The sequence below is a fragment of the Tamandua tetradactyla genome, chromosome 19 (genome assembly GCF_023851605.1).
Source record: "Tamandua tetradactyla isolate mTamTet1 chromosome 19, mTamTet1.pri, whole genome shotgun sequence".
Classification (NCBI taxonomy): Eukaryota; Metazoa; Chordata; class Mammalia; order Pilosa; family Myrmecophagidae; genus Tamandua; species Tamandua tetradactyla.
Window position 1 is genome coordinate 5,129,039 of NC_135345.1, and position 21,570 is coordinate 5,150,608.

The 21,570-nt window shown below is 58.1% G+C and overlaps 1 protein-coding gene across 1 annotated transcript in view; it reads right to left on the reverse strand.

The window, feature by feature from the left end:
- The window catches only part of SORCS2 (sortilin related VPS10 domain containing receptor 2), a 539,078-nt gene that overhangs the window by 21,884 nt on the left and 495,624 nt on the right, over nt 1-21,570 (reverse strand). The window contains exons 12-18 of the mRNA XM_077136335.1: nt 14,651-14,727; nt 8,067-8,158; nt 7,168-7,275; nt 5,444-5,564; nt 4,310-4,443; nt 3,529-3,657; nt 844-1,015 (exon numbers count right to left, since the gene is read on the reverse strand). Of these exons, the coding sequence (XP_076992450.1) occupies nt 844-1,015; nt 3,529-3,657; nt 4,310-4,443; nt 5,444-5,564; nt 7,168-7,275; nt 8,067-8,158; nt 14,651-14,727 (833 nt within the window). The remainder of the gene's footprint in view (nt 1-843; nt 1,016-3,528; nt 3,658-4,309; nt 4,444-5,443; nt 5,565-7,167; nt 7,276-8,066; nt 8,159-14,650; nt 14,728-21,570) is intronic.

Sequence of the window (21,570 nt, forward strand, 5' to 3'; positions counted from 1 at the left end):
TTTCTGGACGTGTTGACTTTTCTGCATGTTGGTAATTTTTTCTAATTTCTGGTTCGGAATTTTCTACCATGAGCATTTGTTACTTCTATAATCAGAAAAATAAGCATGATAAATGGTAATTTAAAAAGACTAGGAAAACATACGAATATTGTTAATAGCTGTGTGACTGCGGGGAAATGGACAGCTTGCGGACATTGATATTGTTGATATTTTTAATGCATTTACCAAATGTTCTATAATGAGTATATATTACTATTTTTTAACCAGAAGACAACAGCTGTCCTAAAAAAAAAAAGAGTGGGAGGAAATTTATATATATACATAACAAATAAATTTATATGTTTATACATATTTATATATTTGCACACATATATATATACTCATATATATATAGGATTTGTCTCTGGTGATGGAATCAAAGGTGATGCTTTTTTTAAAAGCGTTTCCCCTTGTCTTAAGATTCCTAATTGCCTAAATCAATACACTCAGTGGTTTAAAAAAACCGTTAATTGCTCCTGCAGGAATGAACTCACTTTCCTCACAGCCCAGTGCACACGCCCGTCCGCCCAGGCACGCACTCACACGCACCCCTGGCACAAACGTGCCTGAAATCGTGTTGGCGTCCCGGCGCCCTCCGTGCCCTCCTGCCCCCGACAGCCGGGGGAAGTACCTCTGCTCTGGGGAGCGGGAGTCCCGGGCCCGCCCCGCAGCCCCTGCCGTGGGGAAAGGCCAGCCCCCCGGCGCCGGCCGCTGCTCCCGGGTGGGGAGACCCGCGGGCCCGCGTCCTCTGCCGGCCGGGTGGGGTGCCCTGGGGGAGGCCACCGCCACCCCTCAGTCGCTTACCTGCTCCTGCTGCACCACGAACAGCACGTCCTCGCCCGGCCGCACGGCCACCGCGTCGCCGCGGATGCTGACTTGCAGGCCCCGGGGTGGCGTGAGCGGGCAGGGCAGGGGCGCCCGGCCCGGCTGTAGGTCCACGCCTCCCTCACACACGTTGGACACCACCTTCCGGTACCTGCGGGGATAGAAGCAGGTCGGGGACAGCACGGACTGCGGGGGCCGGGGCTGCCCGCCGGGACAGGACGGGGCTCCTGGCTGAGCCGAGACTCCTGGCTCTGCACCTTCACTGCTCCATTCCGGAACCCCGTCTGCCTCCCGACTCCACCCGATTGCATTTAGTGCACCCATTTTGGGGACAGGGAGACTGAGGCATGGAGGAGGAAATGACCCATGAGGGCACCATGTGTGTCAGGGTCACCGGGCCTTCCCGTGGTCTGACCGTGTGACGTGTAGCAGCGGTAGCAGCTGTCAGCCTAAGCGGAGCTGGCTGACTTGCACGGCTTTGCTGAGGAACGTGGCCCAGAGAAGGCAGCATGCTCACCACGAGCTGGGGTGCAATCCCCACCTTGCCTCGGGGTGAGGGCTTAGGCCAGCCACACCCCTCTCTGGACCTTTGACTTTGAGAAAGTTAGGCTGGATGGCACCCGTCAACTCATTCATGCCACGTGTATTTACTGAGCTTCGACTCTGTGCCCAATCTGGGGGTTCAGGGGGGCTGCACACAGCCCCGGTCCTTGCATAATGGAGGAGATGGACCCAGCAAGCCATCCTACACAGCAGTGGGAATTCATGACTGTGGCGAACCCAGAAATCTGATCTCAGAGGAAGCAGCTCTCAGCTGTGATTGGAAGGGTGAGCAGAAGGAGGGGCAGCCCCACAAGTGGGGCACCATGTGCGAAGGTCCTGTGGTCAGCAGCAGTGTGCCTGGAGCCCACAGCCGGGGGAACAGGTGGGATGTGAGGCCAGAGAGGGATGGGCGGGCAGAGCTCCATGGGCCTTGGAAAGCCTTTTCGACTCCTAAAAGGAGGAAAGCCACTGCGGGGTGGTGTCATCCAACTTGCCACTGGCAAAGCTCCCTTCAGGCTACCGTGGGGATTCTGGGTCTGCAAAGCCAGCATCGCTGCCTCAGAGCCTGGGCCTGCCCACTGCCCTGCAGCTGGTACCCTCCTGCCCTCATGGCTGAATTTCCCAGGTGGGTCAGCCACTGAGCAAACCTGCGGGAGGCTATTGTGCAGAGACACATTTGATTAGCAGTTTGAAAACAAGGCACCTCTGTAGGAGCCACCTGCCTGCAGCGTGCTGGCACCACAGTGTGCAGAGTATGAGATGATATCCTTTATCCTGGGTAAGGGTCCTGGCTCTGACACTTCAGATAAGAGCCCTACCTGCAAACCTGGTGGGTGCCCTGGAGTGGCCAGATGGGTGGTAAGTGGATGAGTGAGAAGATGGATGGGTGGGTGGGTGGATAAATGGGTAGATGGAGGGAAGGATAGATGAATGGTGAGTGGCAGGATAGAAGTCTATATGGATGAATGGATGGGTGGTTGGATGGGGGGATGGATGGACGGATAGATGGAAAGAAGGATGAATTACTTGGTTGATGATGGATGAATGGATGAGTGGGATGATGGGTGGGTGGGAGAGTGGATGAGAGACAGAAGGATGTAGGGAAGGATGGATGGGTAATCAGATGGATGGAGAGATGAAGGGATGGATGGATAGATGGATGGTGAGATTGAGGTCAGAGTCTGTGATTTCTGGTCCTGCTTCCTCAGGTTCCTTCCTTCCCACCCCCAGAAGCAGTAATGGGAATTTTCTAATAGGGCTGTGGGCTTTTTCCTTCCTCTCTTAAAACTCTCTCAAAGAGAACCAGGGTCTTTGAGGCAAAGCATGTATGAGGCCTCCTGAAGCTGAAGGTTCGGGCTCTTTGATAGCGTTTTTACATGAAGTTAACCCTTTATAAGCAAGTGCCCAGCCTCCAGTGGAGGAGAGTACCCTAACTCCAACTCCAGCCAAGCATGCCGTCCTTCACACACCGCTTGGGGTCATCACATGCACATCGAAGAGCACCCCTTAGGCTTCCCAGAGCTCCCAGCCAGCAGGGAGGACCATGAGGTGAGGATGACAAGGAGCAGGGTGCCTGCTATGTTAACAGTAAGCTGGGCAGCAAGGTAGTCAGGGAAGGCTTCCTGGAAGAAGTGTCATTTAAGCTGTGACCTGAATGGAGTGTGAGCACCCCCAGCTGACAGCTCGGGGCCTGGCCCACCAGGTGGTGGTAAATGGGTATAGGTCCAGGGGCCCAATGGGATGGAGGTAGTTCTTCCTGGGGTGGGCTGTAGACAGAAGTTACCCTGCAGCAGGCGGGAGTTACAAGGTGCCTCAGATCTGTCTGGCACCTCTGCTCAGAACCAGCTCAAGGTACCTCTTCCCCATGCTGCTGGCCCAGGTGGTCTCAGGTCGGTGACCCCTGTGGCTCCTTTGCCCTGGGAGCTGGCTCCCTCACCTGTGCCTGGGTGGTTCCCAGGAGCCCCTGCAGACAGGTGTGCTCACCCCTGGGGCCACCCCCAGCCCTGGCCACCCCTCCCTGACCCCATGTAGCCGCGGCCACTGGCAGCCAGGCAGACGTGGTTTGGGGAGCCCGCTGGTTCTGGCCTTGACGTTACCCCCGAGGCCCCCACCCTGGCTCACCCGAGACTGCTGGTGTAGGTCTGCCCCAGGGCGCAGTCATCAGGAGGAGAAGCCGGGTTAAACCAGAAATTGGCAAAGCACTTGTTGGCGTCCGACTCTGAGGACAGGGAGCGCTCGAATCCGTAGTCGCTGGGAGGGGAAGGACGGTGGTTAGGAGAAGTCTGAGGGGGCTGGGGAGGCAGCCCCACATCGAGGGCCCACTGTACCCTCATGTGCGGGTAGTGCAGAGGGGGAGACAGGCCTGAAAATGGACAAGTTTAGTTCAGGGTGATGAGGGATGCAAGGGAGCCATAAGGAATTCACAGTGAGAACAGTGAGCTCAGCCTGGGTGGTCCCTGAGGACTTCCTGGAGGAGGTGAGCTGAAACTTGAGGTCACCTAGAACCCCAGGTCCTAGAACCCCAATATTCTCTCGTGGACACAGGAGGCTTTTGAGCGGAGCAAGGAGGGAGGGACCAGGTGGCTTTTAGCTGAGTCCCTGGACAGAGCTCCAGGTGCTCTGACAGCCCTCCCCTTCTCCTCCCGCACAGGCAGGCACCCTGTGGGGACTTTAATAGCGCATCCCCAAATTCTATGCCTCCCTTTGGAAGGTGGGGTGCCATGCCTGGTCCCTGGAGCATGGGCTGAACGACTCCATTCCACCAAAGTGAACGAGGCGGTTGCCGAGCTGCCACGTGGAGCCTTGGTGGCAAAGGCAGGCGCATCCCCTGCCTGCCTGGGTCCCCGCGCGGGGCAGCCGGGTGCCGTGCTGGGGGTTGCGCAGGGCCGGGCCCCGCTCTCACCAGAGGAAGTCGGAGTCCCTGCACGCGCACACGCGGGCCGCCAGCACTGCCGCGAAGCCCCTCCCCTTGATGCACCAGGACGTGGCCTTTCGCTTCCTGAAGCTCCTCTGCTGGCCCATGATGCAGCGGTCACCCTGCGGCGGGAAGGTCAAGGTGAGCAGATGCGCCACACTGGCCTGGACGGTGGAACTTTCCGGTCCCCGAAAATGGCCAGCGTTCGGGGCAGGGATCTGCCCTATTTACAAATGGGGAAACTGAGGCCCAGACAGCGGTGTGCCTGCGTCCAGCCTGGGCAGCCTCCCTTTCTTCCTAGTGGCAGCATTTGTTGAGCACTTGTTGTATACAAGCCCCAGCTAGGTCCTGAGAGGTCACGGAGCTGCAAGGTGGCCCCCCTTTAAGTGGGGGGGACGAGCTTACATGGAGTGTACACAGTCGGTCCTCAGGCCCTGACCCTGCTCCCCGTGACAGGACCCCCCCCCCCAGCTACGCTGAAGGCTGCCCTGCTCTGTCTTGGGAACCCCAGGTTTCCTCACCCCTCCTTTGGCAGCAGGACCCGCACTGAAGCCCAAGGCCATCCGTAGTCCTTACTGGCTCCCCTAGTGGGAACAGGATACATGTTTTGCTGCCAAGGTGATCATGGCCTTGACATTAGGGGTGCGGGGCGCCCCAGGCCCCGCAGGGAGCCTGTGATATGAGGCTCCCGCCCTGCGTGGCCTTCCTAAGGCCTGACACGCTGCACCCCAGGCAGGCCAGCTCCATGGGTTTGGACAAGGGGCTGTGGACCTAACCCCAGGGGTGTGACCGGACAGCTTGGCCAGTGCACCCCGAAGCATGAAGAAGCTTCCAGAAACTCCTACAGAAGGACTAAGGACTTCTTAGAGGAGGAGGGGATACCAGTAGCCTTGCAGGGCAAGGAGACTGACTGTGGGTCAGCATCTTGGCCCCCTACCCATCCCAGTCTATATCTGGGACCACTCCCCAACCCAGTCTGCTTCTGGGCCCCATCCCCCATTCCACCTGGAGACCCTCCCCTCAATCTGTACCTGGACACCCTTGCCCCAGGCCTGTGCCTGGGTCTTCCTCTCCCGCCGACTTGAGTCTGAGCCCCACCCCCCGCCCAGCCTGGGCCCCCACCTGCAGGTTCGCGAGGTCCCAGGAGCTGTAGTCGTCCTCGCCGCACTGCCTGGAGAAGGAGGGCCGGAAGTCCACCTTGACGAGCTCCCAGTCGGAGCGGAAGCTGATGTGGCCAAAGACCCTGGGGAGGGGACAGAGGAGGGGAGAGCACATCATCTTAGGCCGGGCTGCGTCCCTGCGGCACAAACCACTTCCTCTCCAGGCCTCAGTTTCCCCACCTGCACCAGGGGCCCAGCAAGGCCTCTCCTGCCCTCACACAGCCGGCCCAGGGGACTAGGATGATGGCACTGCTGGGCTCTGGGCCTGGCCTGCTGCAGCTGGCAGTGGGCGTTCCAATTCCCATGACTATCACACATCCTCGTGGCTTGCCAACTACTTTGGCGTGGGCCACCCCATCTGCCCCCACATGCCCCCATGTGATAGACGAGGAAGTAGGCACCAAGGGGGTCAGGAGCCCTGGCCTCCCAGTTACTACCCGAGGCCCTTCCATGGCCTCTGTGTTGGTCCTTGTGCCATGGTTTGCAGGGTGATGCATGGCCAGGAGGCCGAGTCTTGTGCCATCCACTTTTCCCTGTCCTTCTCCCAGCCACTGTCAGCCTGTTGCACAAGGTTTTTAGGCTGCAGAAGCCCAGCTGGGTATGGCTGGGCCACAGGACCTTTGCTTCCCAGGAAATATGGCCATCCAAAGGGTAGGAGAAGGTCGCCATGGAGGCCCAGAGTGAACTGGGTGAGGGCACAGGGAAGCGGAGGAGGGGGTCACCTGCTGCTACAGAGGACCCCAAGGTGCTGGGAGCTCTGTGTTCATTGTCTGGTGAGGTGAGTCTATCCCTGTCTCACAGAAAGGAATTGAGGCACAGAGAGGTTAGGTGACTCGCCCAAGGCCACACAGCTCATTAGGGATGGTCCTTCTCCCTCTCCATGCCAGGCATGGAGCTCAGTGTGGGAGACAAAGGTGGGTTGTAGGGGCTGATATTCCCAGCATCCAGCCTGGCATTGCATCTTATCTGCTGGCAAGCTTTATATACTGATTCCCAGGCCCAGCGTCCAGCAACTTCTGGGGGATGAGGGAGTGCATTTCCCGCAGACCTGGCCTGGGGCAGGCAGGTGCCTCCTGGGGCGGCTTTCACATGTGCTGAGAAGCTCAGCCTGAGCTGGGGAGGGGAGCAGGCCTGGGGTGCTGAGAGCCACTGGGCAGAGGTCACCATGGCCCTGGTGTCACCCAGGTTAGGGTGGGCGTCTCCCTCGCCATCTGTCCCTCTGAGACAAATCCTTTGAAAAGGGTGGCTGCCACCACCATCATCACCATCATAACCATTATCTCACCATCATCACCATCACCATCATCACCATCACCATCATCATCAATTAGAGAGGTGAAATGGTCATGGTCAGAGCCAGCCTAGGGGGTTCAGTGGAGGTCTGGGGCTTGGTTCAGCCCCTCCCCAGACAGGTGATCCCAGGCAGGTGGTCGATGTTTCCGAACAGGGACGGAGAGGCTTCCTCCCGGGGGGCTGGGGGCTGGGAGCAGACAGTGGCCATAAGGGCATCTCCATGGCTGGGGATGTATGTGGTGCAGGTGAAGATGGCAGTACGGGCAAGGCGGCAGGCAGGAAGGCCAGCCAGCTGGGTTCTGATTGCCGCCCCATTGCTGTGGCCTGCCTGGGGGTCAGCTATGAGCCACCCACCAGCCCACTACCAGTGGCCAGCGGGGCCCCTGCACTCACGTCATGACCAGCGTCTCGTCCCCAGGCTCACTCAGCAGCCCGTCCACGAAGACGGAGGTGCTGGTGAAGTTGTGTGTGCTCCAGGTCAGGCCCTCATCCAGGCTGAACCTGTCGGGGTGGATGGGTAGGGTGTCACCACTGTGGGGCAGGGGACAAGCACTCCCTGAGGCCAGCTGGGGTGGCTGGGAGGGCAGGTGGGAGGACCAGCTACACCCGGGGCCATCCAGCGTTGGCGCTGCAGCTGGGCCCCTGCCCTCCCCCACTCCGAGGGCCACCTTCCCAGGACGGGGCCGCACAGACATGTGCTCAGCCACTCTCGGGCCATGGAGCCCTGGGTTTGCTGTCCGGGTACCACGAAGATGCTTTGCACCCCAGAATCACAGGGCTACCTGGGCTCTGAAAGGATCATGCCCCACCCTACCCAAACTCCAGGGATTGCCAGGCCGGCGAGAGGGAGCCCCTGCCTCTGAAGGCAGCAATCCCAGCTGCTCAGCTTGCAGTGCAGAAAGCTCTTTCCAGGCTGATCTTATCGCGGCTTCCTGGCAGCTTCCCAGCCCTGCCTTCAGAGCCAGAGTTCACACCTGCCTTCGGGTCCCCACATCAGCCCTTCAGATGTCAGAAGATGATGCAAAACCCACTCTCGCCTAGACATGTGCTGTTTGTTTCGGGATCACCTGGCCCAGCCTCTTCCACGTAACCAATGCCTGCTGAGGCTTCAAAGTCACTTCCTCCGGGAAGCCCTCCTGATGCCCCAGGCTGGACTGTGGCCTCCTCTGGGCCCCACGCCCACTGCCTCCCTGTCCTACTCACATAGGAGCCAGGACCGTGGTGTCAATCCCTGCCTCCTGTCCCTCCCCCCAGCCCTGCCTCCACGCCCTGGGACTCCACCCGGTGGTTACTTGAGGATCTTCAGGGGGATGGAGGTGTCCTTGATGGCCACAATCACGCCGCCGTGGTCCAGGTACAGGATGTGGTGCTCCTCCTCAAACACCTGCAGAGGAGAGCAGGGGCTCGGAGGGGGCTTGGGCTCAGGGGTCGCTCCCGGGTGGGGGGGACTGTCAACACATAGGCCTGAGGGCAGGGCCGGGTCTGAGGGTCCCCCTGGCTCCCCCAGGCCCACCCCGTGCTCTCCAACACCACAGACTCATGCATGTTGGGTGAGTGGACGGGGGATGGCTGTTTCAATGTGAGAGAGAGAATTGCAGAGAACAGCTGCAGGTGTTCCCTCTGGAGGACAAACCCATGCACGAAAGTGCCAACAAGGCGAAGACAAGAAAGAAGCAATGGGGTTTAGAAGAGCGGCTATGACACATATTGTCAGAGAAAGCGAAGCCCTCTTTGACTTTAGGACTCAAGGGTAACCTCCTCCAGGGAGACCTCCTTGAAGCTCACAGCACTTACTATACTACTTTATCACTGCGTCAGGAGGAGCCTCTCAAAGGTGGGGCCCGCACCTGAGTTCTCTGTGGGTTCAGCATAGCTCAGCTCAAAGCTTGTTGCCTGTGGGATCTCAGGAACGGAGTGTGTGTGGAACAAAAGAATGAATGAATCACTATCAACTCTGCAAGGTACAGAAGGCCAAGTAGCCTGCACAGGGTTAGAAGAGGGAGAACAGCTATGGCTGTCTTGCCTTGTTCATTCTGTTATCACACTTGCAAAGGGCCTCCCTGTAGTCTCACTTGTCTGCAAGCAGTCCTGTCATGGGTTCCCATTCCCGGATGAGGAAACTGAGGCTCATGGAGGTGAGAGGGCAGGAGGCTGTCTCCTGGCACATGAGCCTTCATGCCTGGCCACAGGCTAGTGCATAGATTTTGCAGGCTCCCTGGGGGCAGCTGCTGTCCCCCCCAGGCTTGGTGCATGGCGGGTGAATCACAGTCTCTGTAGGGAGCTGCCGCAGGGACTCAGGCCCTGTACCCCACCATGCTCGCATGCATCTCTGCATTCCTGGACCAGGCACCTCCCCTGCTAGGCCTCCGTGCCAGGGGTGGGCTTTCCCCCAGTTTTGGTACTCAGGACTTTCCTACTCCCAGCCCTTCCCAGCCCCTGGGTCCATGAAACAGCAGAAGCCTTTCTCCTGGGACTCCCTCAACAGTGAGATGTCTCCCACATCTGTGCCCACCCCTCGGCGCCCAGCCCACGGCCTTGGGCAGTTCCACGGGAGAAAGGCAGCACTGGGGAATCCTGTGCTTTCTCGTTTAGCCTCCTGCTTACCCACTGCAGTAAAGGCTGGACTGTTACCTTCACTTTGGCTCATTGTCCTAATTGACTATCTCCACAATGGGGAGCTCGGCGCCCCAGGAGCAGAGCGCTCTCTCATGCCACGGCTCCCGGTGGGCAGGTGGCAGGGCTGGGTCTGCCCCTGAGTCTGTGCCCGACACTGGCCCGTGGGGGCCGCACAAGGCTTAGTGAACGTAAGCGCGTAGATGGTGAAGAAGGGTCCCTGGACACTGCCCAGGAAAGGGCCCTGATGTCCCCTGCATGCTGCTCTCCTCCCAGGAAATGACCCCACACCCATTACTGACTTCTCTGGGCCAGCGGTCAGGGGTCAGTTGTTCAGGGCCACACCTCCCCACATCCAGTCAGTCTCCGGGCCTGTGGCTTCCACGGCACGATGCAGGGAAACCCATCGTGGAGAAGGGAGCGCTCCCTCTGAGCCCTGCCCTGCCAGGCCCTCCCCGGGGTCAGCAGCTCCTCCTGTCTCATACATCTCAAGTCTCAGTGAGACCTTTTCAGAAAGGCGGCGAAGATGGGAGACATTTGCACCCTAGCTCGGCTCACCGGCTCGGGGCCTTTCCTGGGCCTGGGGACCGCAGCTGTAGCAGAGCTCATGGGAAATCTGGATGCAGATTAGTGCTAAGGGAGACAGAAATCAGCAGGGCCACAGCTGGCGCCTTCCGAGCAGATGTTGGTCCCAATAGAGCAGCCTCTGCACGTTCCCTGATAGGATGAGCTGGAGAAGATCCCACACTCCCGGGGAAAGTGTGGCAGGAAGGAGCGAGTTCGGAATGGTATCGGGAAATTGTAAAAACAAAACCAAACCAGCCAGCTATTTCTCCCTGCTCTTCCACCTTAAGCCTTTCATGGTTTGAAGGTGGAATTTTCAGGAACCAGCAGGAGGCACCCAGGGAGGCCACAAGCAGAGGCCCCACATCAAAGAAATAAAAAACTTCAGGAGAGCAGGGTGGCTGCCTCCAGGCCAAGCCCTCAGCACGGTTGCCTGGCAGATCCCAGCCCCACCAGAATCTTCCCGTGCTCGGAACCAACGCTACCCCTTCCAGGGCCTCAGGAGCTCTCCCTGCCAGCAGCCAGCTGCCCTGGTCTCCTTTCCTGACATGCCGAGTGTGCTCTTGCCGCAGGCCCTTTGCACATCCTGTTCCCCTGACTGCAGAGCTCTTCCCCAGATATCTCCACCTCTAGAGCGCTGCTGGCATTTCCCACTGCTTATAAGCTTCTCCAGGATACACTTTTGGCTTGAATTAAAAACAGATGCCATTTATGAAAAGGTGGAAATTTAGTCAATGTCCCAGATTCATCTTCTATTCTCCCTCCCTTCTTTCATCCTCCCTTTCTCCTTCCTTTTCACCCTCCTTCCTACCTGCCTTCCTCCTTCTGTCCCTTCCCTCCTCCTTTCCTGCCTTAATGCTGAAACTGGAAGCTGTCAGGTCAGGCACGGGGAAGCAGGGAAGCTCAATCAAAGGCACTAACCATTGCCACGCCCCTCCCTGCCAGGCGGCGGCTCCTGCTAGGGGGGCCGGGGCTGGGGGGCTGGTGAACTGGCCGGGGCAGGCCCTGCCTCACAGCGCTCTGCAGAAATGGGGGCCAGCCTTTCCAGGAGAAGCCAGAACAGGACGGGGAAGGTGTGTGGAATCGGTTTTTAAAAACGTCTGCAGCTGGGATGGTGGAGGGGAGGGGGCTGGGGCCCGGGCGGTGGGCACAGCAGCCTCTGTTGCACGGCTCTCTTATTTAGTGGTCCCCCCATGCTACAGAGATCTCCCCACTTAACCAAAGAGAGGCGGGAGAGTCTGGGACATGGATGACTAGCCCGAGGTCCATGACCCCAAACCCCTGCCCCTGCCCCTGCCAGCATCCCAAGAGCTGAAACCGTCTCAGTGGGAGAAGGGGGCTGTGTTTCATGGGTGATGAGGTCGCAGGCCAAAGTGGGGTCTCAGAGAGCTATTTGGGTGTGCCCCAAGATGCAGACCCACAGCTGCATTCCTGGTGGGGGCTACTGACCATGTGTCCCAAGTAGCCGTCAGCGAGGCCCAGTGACCTCTACCTTAAGCATCAGCTCAGGAAGTGCTCGGGATTTCCCTGCTGCCTGAGGCCACATTAATAGAGACAGAGACCCCTGAAAGAGGGAGGTGATGGCCTGCAGATTTTAGGGCACTGTGAGGAAGAACTTTCTACAGTTCTCCTCCCCACCCATCCACCACCCATGGGCTAGGTGTCCCAGGCCCTCTATTTTGGGGTGCTGGGCCTAGCAGGAGAGATGCAGCCTGGACCCCAGGAATTCACAGCCTGGGGATAGAGCCCCGTCGAGCAGACCACCCCACACAGTGACCTGCTCGCTGAGGTGTCAAAGCCCTTGTTGTCTCCAGTGCTGAGCTGGGCTCTACCTCGGCATCGGACCCCTGCCCATGTTTTGGGGACAAATGGACATTGTGCATGGATGGAACTGCAGACCCCATGAGCATGGGGCTCACCTGCCCGGCAGAGGTACAGCGAGGGGTCTCCCGTGCTGGGCTGATTTGGGGAGGGGTGAGTGGGTGGGGGGAGCAGCATGTGCAAAGGCTGTGCGTGGAGGTGCAAGGAGCAGATCGGCTGGCTGGAGCTGGCTGGGGGCAATGGAGCTTCCCCATGCAGGGGGCTGGGCTGCCACGGGGATGGGTGGGACCCCGAGGTCCATCGGGGTGTGACGGGAGCAGATTTCTCTTCCAGAAGCTCGCTCTGGGAGCTGGGGAAGATGGAAGTGATCCAGGAGGAAAATGAATTCCGAAGCTACAGGGCTCCTCCCGGGTGCCCAGGAGCCAGTCAGCGCCCTGTCTTGGGGAACGTTCTGGGAAAAGTTAGGCTCCCCCGCCGCTTCCACAGCTTGCGGATGTGTGCCCCACGCACACTGCGTCCATTCTGCAGTCCTCGCCCTCCTGGGCCCTCTGCCCAGCACACGGCCGGCGTGACCCTTACCTGGCTCCCCTGGGGCGTAAACCACACCCTTTCTGGGTCTCCCACAGCAGAACGGCAGGGGGCCGGGGGGCAGGGGGTGTGCAGCAAAAGGAAAGCTGGGTGGGCTTCTCAGAGCTGATCGCTCTGGAGTGCAATTTACCTCCCGGACTGCGCCACCTCTGCCCGCCGCGGCCGGCAGCACCACGCGAGTGTGGCCAGAGGCTCAGATGTGTGGGCATCCCAGGCTCAGCCCGCGCCGGTGCCCTCTCCCCAAGGAGGGTGCTTGCCACATCTGACCCCCTGGACCACAGGGCGTGCAGGCCCACAGGCCACTGGGTGCCTCGGAGCCACCCCAGGGGACTCTGGAATGGCCACAGGGCAGTGTCCACTCCCATTAGCTTGGGATGTGAGGAAGAGAGGCTCTGAGCTTTTCTGGAATCCCACCAGCGGGGCCTCAGGGGTCTCTGAACACCACTGCCATGCTTTTCTGTGCCTTAACCACCCCAGGCAGCAGGTTGGAGCGGGGGCGGCTGACCTGTCTCCCGTTTCTCCGTCCCTCCCTCCCCCACACCCTGAGCTCCAGCCTGGGGCTCCTCGAACGTTTTCTGGCCTTTTTTTTAAGGGGGTGGGTTATCCCAAGGAGCTCAGGTGTTTAAAAGGTTGTATCGACCAAACAAAATACACTCACTCTCTCATTCTCAGTTCATTTTCGGAGCCACACATCTCATGTAATAGAATCCAGCCCACCCGGCGCGTGGAAAGCCAGGTCTGCCAGGTCCCCTCAGCTCCTGTGTGCTTGTCCACTCTGTCCTCTGCCCTGTTCCCCCAACACTAAGAGGTGCTCGTCACCCCGCTGGGGGGACTCTCCTCCGTGCCCCCTGCACCCCTTTTCTTCTCCTGACCCTGCTGTCACGTGGGGGCCTTTCCTTGGCCTGGCTGCTCTGTGCTCAGGGCTCTGCCCGACATCTCCCCATTGAATCCTGACACAACTTTGAAATCTAAGCAAACTGTTTGGCCAAAGCGGCTGACAGGAGTATCTTACGGCGGGTCTGTGTGAAATTACGATGCCTCTCCTACTTCACCCTCATCTGTTTCATCCAATAAAGGTAGGGATGGGGCCTCTAACAAATGGACAGACGGTGACCTTTAAAAAAGTTTTGACATGTTTCACTAGTTTCAGTGGAACAGAAATATTATAATACAATAAATCTTCTCTGCCCTTTTCAAAATTTCTTGCTACTTGCATATTATTGAAATACACCAGGCTGTGGGTGGACTTCCATGCTTGGGGGGTTAGCGTATCTCTCCGGTGGTGCTCAGGCAAGCAGCTGTAATTGGGGAAGTCAAGCGTGTAAAAACCTGACCTCTGACGCATGTGCTGGCCTACAAACAGAGCGTCTTGCCTTGTCGGGAAGGGGGACGCACGCAGAGCTCTGCTCATTTTCTAAAGCATTTAAAGCAGACATTGTCACTCCGTGCAGCTGGCAGACTGGATGAGGTCATTTCTGTTTTGGGGTTTTTTTCTCTGGAAAAATACAGCAAGTGTGGCAGGAGCTGGGGCCCCTCCTGAGTGGCTCAGACAGAGCATCCCGCCCTCCTGGGCACCGTTTCCCCAGGGCCGAGGGCAGCTCTTCTCCAGGCTGTGAAGCTGAGCTCCGTGGAGGTGCAGCGTGGCACAGAGGAGCACCGGCTGCAGGGCCGTCTCCTGTGAAATGCGTCCTTGTAGGTTTGCCCACGGCACAGCCATGTCAAACTGTCACTTCTGGATGTCCCCGGGACACCCCGACCCAGGCTCACCGTGGGTCCCCCAACATGCTCCCCACCCCAGATATCTTTCTCTACGGATGTCTTCACAGTCACCTGGCAGCCCCCCTGGCCAGGATCCCTGACCCCTGGGACTCTTCTGCCCGGCCTCTGGGTTTCTAAAAGAGTCCAACCCAACCCTCAGACATCCCCCAATTCATGTGGCTTCCTCCCAATTCCTGCCCCTAAATCCCTTCTTACACATTCCCGCATGATACATCTGGCCCCCGTGAAAACGTTTGTTGGGTTTCCTGGAATTATCCATCAGTAACCATCAGAGGAATTGCGGGGTGACTTGGGCCAGCCCTGCCTGACGTGCTGCTGCCATTAGGCAGATGGGGCTAAGAGGAGCTCTGGGCTCCAGGCCCAGCCGCTCAGGCTGGCTGGAAGACAAGGAGATGTATCTCAGAGTCTCAAGCAAAACCTCTGGGCAGGGGCATGAGTGTCAGAACAGGTGTGTCTCCGGGGGTCCCAGTGGGTGCGGGAGGGGTGCCGGGCTCCTCCTCTGCCACCTTACCTGCCGCCAGGTGCGCCCGCAGTCCGATGTGATATACATTTCCTCCTTGTACTCTACCAATTGTGAGCCCAGGTTACCTGGTCCAGAAGAGAAAGGGGCAGGGTTACTCTGAGGGTTGGGCAGTTCTCCCCTGTATTGAGTCTTGGCTCCAGAAAACCCCCAAACAAGGTCTTCCCTAGGCCCACATCTCCCAGCACCGCCGCTGTCAGTTGCCCCTCTCCTCCTTCCTCTCATAATGGGCACACTGCAGCGATGCCCAGCCCTGGGTCCCAGCCTGTGCAGTAAAGGATCAGCCTTGTCCAAAGAGAGTGCTGGCCTTTGACCCTGGCTCCTTGGAGGTCACCTCTTTGTCCTGGGAATGTCCCTGGGGCCACATCGGAGAGTTAATACCAACAGTGCAGCTCAGAGTGGGGGCCTGGGGCCTACGTGGTGGCAGTTTGACCTCAGAAGGGGCTGAAGATGAAGGGTGGCCCTGTGGGGCTCAGCCAGCCTGAGTGACCGAACCCCAACAGAAAGCTGGGACACCGAGGCTCAGTGAGCTCCCCTGGCTGGCAATGCTCTGAGGATGTTGCCACATGTTGTGGCTGGGAGAATCAAGTTCTGTCTGCAAGCTCCTCCTGGAGAGGTCAGCCGCAGCTGGACCCTACCCCATATGCCTTTTGTGGTTTGACACTGTAAGTACCCCAGAAAAACACCCTTCAAACTAATCCATGCCTGTGGGTGGGAAGCCATTGCAAGCAGGACCCTGTGATGAGACCACTTCAGTTAAAGTGTGTCCCACCTCATTCAGGATGGGATTTAACCCTCTTACTAGAGTCCTTTATGACTGGGATGAAGAGAGAGAGGGAGGGAGAGAGAACGGCCTGGGAGCAAGAGCTGAAAGCAGTGAAACCAGAAGAGAGGGGAAGGCCAGCCGACGCGCCGTGTGCCTGGCCATTGTGGCACAGGAGCCCAGGGTTCCCGGCAGCTGGTTTTTGGGAAGAAAGCAACACGTGGATGATGCTTTGATTTGGATATTTTCCTGGCCTCAACTATAAGTGAATAAATTCCCATTATTTAAGCCAAACCTATTTCATGTTGCTTTGTGCAGCCTAACAAACTCAAACATGCCTCTTTCCTAGGCTGCTTTTGATCGGTGTCCTTTGGCTGTAGTAACCCTCAATCGTGAGTATAACTGTTTTTCTGAGTTCTGTGAGTGCTTCTAGAAAATTATTGAACTCAGGGTGGTCTTGGAGACCCCCAAACTTGTGGCTGGTGTCAGAAGTGAGGGTGGTCTCAGGGCCCCTGTCTAGCCGGCCCTCTCACCCACCCCTTGCCCCTCCAGCTGATGCCCCTTCTCGGCTCCTCCTCAGTCTCCCCTGCTTACCCTCCTCCCTGACCCCTAACGTGGAAGTTCGGGGCTCAGAAGCCTGGCCTCTGTCATCCCCAGGTCATTCCACCCACCCGGCCGCTTCGCATTACTGCTGCTGAGCCACACACAGCTGTCCCTCTCAGCCTCGCCGCCTCGCCCGAACGCACACCCGGATGCCAGTACGTGCATCTCGGCCGCCGCGGGTCCTGCACCGAACTTTGATCCGCTCCACGCACGCCTTCTCCACCTCAGTGGAAGCAGCTCCACCCTCCCAGGCCCTAGGCTGAAAACCCTGAGCTCCCTGATTCCTGCCTCGCCCTCATGCCCACCTTTGATGCGCCAGCCCACGCCCCTGCCCTGCTCTCACAACAGACCCCAGATCTGCCCCCTCCCGTCAGCTCTGTGTTCCCGTCTGCTCCGAGCAGCTGCCCCCTCACCAGGACGGCCACACCAGCCCTTCTGGGGTCTCTCAGCCTCCCCCACTGTCCTCTTCTGTTTATACCCCTGCTGCAGCCAGAGCCAGAGACCCTCAGCTCACATCCCCTCCCTGGCAGCAGCTGCCGGGTGATTGGGGAGCGTGCAGAGAGACACTGACATGACAGGGTGACGACTGCTGCTCAGAGGTGCAGGGAGGGAGGCCCCAAGGGTGCTGGGCAGGCAGAGGGCAGAGGGCGGAGGGCAGAGGGCAGAGGAGGGGCTTGCCAGTCCGCAAGGTGGCCCAGGGCCGAGGCGATGCTTCAGAGGCCCTGCAGGGGACTGGTGTGGCGGTCAGGGACAGGCCAGTGAGCCAGGGGCCAGGGGCCACTCCTGATGGACTTCCATCTGGGGCAGGACGTGGCTGGGCCTGCTCCCTGGAGGCTGGTGCAGGGGAGATGGGAGGCAGGGCCGGTGGGTAGGGGGCAGTCCAGGGGAGAGTACAGGGTCTGGGCAGGCACACAGAAGGCGACCAGCAAATATTCGCCAGGCGATGTTGGGAGAGCTCGGGGTGGGGTCTGGGCACAGAAATGCCGGCCAGCCAGAGGCTCCTACAGTGGCCCGCTGTCCGCCACAAGGGCTTGGGGGCCTCACTAAGGCGCCTGAACTTAATCCTGGGGGTGGTGTCAGAATGGAAAGAACTCCCCCCTGCCTTCAACCAACCCCTTTTCACAGAAGGGGAAACTGGACCAGAGTCTGGCTCCCACGGACAGGGCATGGGCCACGTGTGCCCGTTCAGCCACCAGCATGAACACAACCGCCTTGGGAGCTGACCTGGCCTCCCCAGGGGACCGCAGGAAGGGCCATCACCAGCGGGATTGCCTGATGTGGCTGTGGCAGCGCCTGCCCTCCCAGGGCCCTTTGGTCTTGGAGTCCGGGGCTCCAGGACGGCTTGTCATGATGGTGCCGGAGCTGTTGGGACCGTGGCTGCAGATCTGAAGTCCCGGCCTCGGGTGATTGGGATGTTACTCGCTATTGAAAACTTATCCATGTAGCACTCTCGGAAGTATTTTATCCAGAGTCAAGTTTACAAGTTATTGGAAAATTCCAAAGGAGATGGATTATTCTTAAATGGATAAGTTGACACAAATTATAATGCAGAGTGGCAACATATTGGTGTGGTTGGTTTCTCTTTTTTTTTTAATGTCCAATCACCCATCTATCCATCCTTTGTTAGTGGATTATCCATCCATCCACCCATTATCCATCCATCCATCCATCCATTCTTTATTAGCTTATCAATCCATGTATCTATCCCTGTTTTATTACTCTGTTACCTCCTCCACCAACCCACACCCATCCATCCACCTATTCTTCATTAATCCCTCCCACTCATCCACTCCTGCATCTGTTTATCAGTATCTGCTGAACGCCTGCTCCCATCGCTGTCCTGTGCTAAGCTCTGGGGAGTTCGAGCTGAATAAACCGCGGTCCCTGCTGCCTGAGATTATTCAGCCCAACAGGGGAGGGAGAGGTGGCCACGCAGTCGGCCGGGCAATTGCACAGAGAGCTGGAAGCCAGATGGATTATGAGAGTGGCGAAGGGACAGCCACAGGAGTGGGCAGGAGGGTGAATAAGGAGAGAGTTTGCGGAAAGTCCCCTCTGGATTGAGCCTTGAAAGACAAAAATGAGTTGGCGAGGGGAAAAGGGTATTCCGGGTAGAGGCATGCGGTGGAGGGGAGCACCCTTCAGGAGAGGGTGGGCGGACCCCCCAGGCACAGCAGGGCAGCTTCTGAATCTGCATGCTGCCTTCCCCACCCCTCTCCTTGTGAATCTTTGTGCCTGGTAGGTACCAGGTGCCGAGAAAGGGCTGAACGAACGAAATGAATGAATGAATGAATGAATGAATGAATGGTGGCTGGAAGAAGGAAGAGGCGCCCTTTATCTTTCCGTTCCTTCCAGCGCCTGCAGACACTCTGGGGCCTGCATGGCTGACGCAGAGGCAAGCAGTGGGATGCTGCGGCGTCAGCACGGTTGAGCAGGCAAACCAGTGGTTTGCAATCTCTGTCATGCAGACGTCTGTCTTTTAAGAGATGCTGTTTTCCTTCCTCCGTCTACCAGAGCTGTCAGGGAGCCAGACACCTAATAGACACGGGACATACACAGACACTTCCACAGGTTGGCGGGGATGGCGGGGACGGGGGCTGCTGAGAACACAGGGCCAACAGCCTCACTTAATAGATGGGGAAACTGAGGCTGGAGTTGGGGCAGTGAGTAAGGAAGAGACTTGCCTCACCCTCGCCATGCCCCCTCCCAGACATTCTGGCACTTTCCACCCAGGACCTGGCCCCCTCCCCCTGCCACTGGCCACTCCTGCCTGACCCTCGGGGGTCCTTGTTTGTCCTTCCCCCAGGGCCGCAGGTAGGTGTGCCTTGGTGTTCTCAGAGCCTGGTATACAGCAGGTGCTCAGTGAATGTGCACTTCCTTGCTGTCCTTCCTCTGCCTCCAGGTCACAGTGTGACCAAGAACACGGGGTCAGCTGAGATGACTGTAGACTCAAGTGGTCTCAGATGGCCCCGGGCCCAGGGACAGTGACATGCCAGCTGGACCCGAAGGTGGGGACTGATTCTTTGGGAAACCACGGTTGCCGCCTGCATTCCCAGCTCCAGACGGTTGGGTGGGGGTGGCAGGGCTGCCCCCTGGCTGGGCTGAAGTCTCCCTGCCCCTCACGTGTGGACACTGCCCTGCCCAGCTAAGCCTCAGAGGAGCTGATGCCGCGGGGCGCTGCACAAGCACGGTCCCTGACCCGAGACCGAGGGCTCTCCCCAGCAGAGCGGGCAACCCCCAAACGTTCACCTCAGAGGTTTTCTCTGCTAAATGCTAGGTGGTGGGGGCAGGGGCAGGGGAGCGTCTGCTGGCGTCTGCTCTCTGCTCGGTCCCGAGGGCTCAGGTCTGGACACACAGTTGAAGCACAGACAGGGCACTGAGGCACGTGGGAGATGGCCAGAGGGGTGAGTGTGGTGGGTCTCAGAGAGGGCTGAGTGCCACGCAGAGCTGCAGTTTACTGAGCACCTACTGTGTGCCACATGCATGATACCTGTCCACGTTTGTAGGTTAGACACGAAATACCCATTTTACAGACGAAGATACCAAGGGTCAGAGGTGCAGAGCCTGCCCCAGATCACAGGGTAACAAAAAGATGAGTCAGAATGGAAACCAAGCCCTTGGGTCATAGCCGCTGTTCTTCCTCAGGGCATCAGTGTTTCCAAGCCTGCCTCTGGGTTCTTGGAGAGCCTGTTATCAATGCAGATTCCTGGGCCTTGTTCCCAGGGCTTGGGATTTGACCGGCTGGAGTGGGCCCTAGGGATCTCCAGTTTCCCAGGCTCCCCAGGGGCTTCTGTGGAGCTGCCTTGTTTGGGGCCCATGTGGGAGGGCACAGTTCCGGTCGCTGAAGGTTTTGGAGCAGTGGAGTGTTTATTGCAAAAGGAGCTTAAACAAATGAAGACTGAAATCCTAGCTTACTGCAAGGATGAGACCAGGATGAAGAATTCAGAATCCCTCCCACACATTTACTAGAAAGTAACCACATATCACTAGGAAGCTTCGGAGGGGACTCGATGATTGCCATCCCTGTGACACGTCCAGTTGAGAGGAGCATTCCAGCTGGCATCCTCGGCCATGGCTAAGTTCATTTCTGGGTGGGCTAACTCTCTACCCAGGGTCAGAAGTCAGAGTCCTTGTCTTTGTGCCCAGGACCCTTCCTTACTGGAGTCACAGGTCCACTTTCCACCCCTGCGGCACTGGGCCCGGTGCCCTCTCTCTCGCCCCCTCAGCCTGGCACACTCTGTGCCTTCTGGGGGTCTGCTTGGTGGGGGCCACTTTGCCCTCCCTGACTCTCCAAGTACCTTGTGGACTCAACCTTAACGCAGAAGTGAGAGCCCCAATTGCCTGTCCCTCTGGGGCATCTAGTAGGATCCCAGTGACAAGGCCCATCTCCCCCTGTGGTCATTGTCCTTTTGTACCTATCTAAATCCCCAAGGGCCAAGGCCAGGTCTAAGCTGGCCTGAGATCTGGGACCCTGACCCAGTGCCCCTCATGGAGGACAGTGTCCAGCAACTTCTCAAAGGGATGACTCATCCAAACGTGCCATAATTTTTTCTACCTACCCCCACCCCCATCATCCTTACAAGGGCAGTTTGCCTTCTCCTTTTGCAGATAAAGAAACTGAAGCTCAGAGTGGACCAGTGACTCACCCAACATCATGCAGTTGGGAAGCAGCAAGACCTGGGAACTAGAGCTCTCATCCCCTGCCTCCTTTGCCCTGGCTGGAATGTGGGAATGAATAGAAGGGAGGCTGGGACATGAGCCCGTGGAAACCTGCAGATGTCACACCCAACTGCCTTGGACAGTGCAGCCCAGACCACAGTGTCCCCTGGACCGGCTGCCCGAGCAGCCAAGTGTGAAGTGGGTCCTGGCACAGTCACTGTGGGGTACAAGAGGGAGCCAATGACTCACTGGTCTCCCACCCATCTCCGCCAGGGGAATCTGGCTCATTCCACTTTCCCCAGGTGCTTAGGTGCTCAGGGCTGGAGTGTGGGATGTAAGAAATTTCCATGTCAGTAGGTCAACATCATGTCTCCTCTTAAAGCAATGGTGAGGATGAGATGAGAAAGAAGCGGAACGAAATATAAATGCAGCATCCCGCCCTTGTCAGGGCAGCGAGAGGGAGGTGGGACAGCTGCTTGTTCTCTGCATGACTCACACACAGCTCGGCGATGCTCCCAGGTCCTCCAGTGTCCTTGGGAGACCGGATGCTCATTCTGGGATTTCAAGTGGAAATCGTGAAAACACTTAAAATGCTGCATTTTGCATCTTGGTTGGTCAAGAATTGGGGTTTTCAGCCACTCTCAACAGGGTATTTTAAACAGGCAGTCACCTTCAGTCCCAGCAAACCAAGTCCACAAGAGGGGGCGTCCAACTCAGCTGGGGGGTGGGGTGGGCTGTCTGGGCGGGGGGCCTGATAGGTGAAGGACGCTGTTAAAATCGATGCTGATTTGTAGATTTTTCTTTGATCCACCACCTGCCAGGCTGGCAGACGCTGTCCCAGTGCTTGTCATGGAGAGAGACCCCAGGAATGTGAATTAAAGGCATTTCA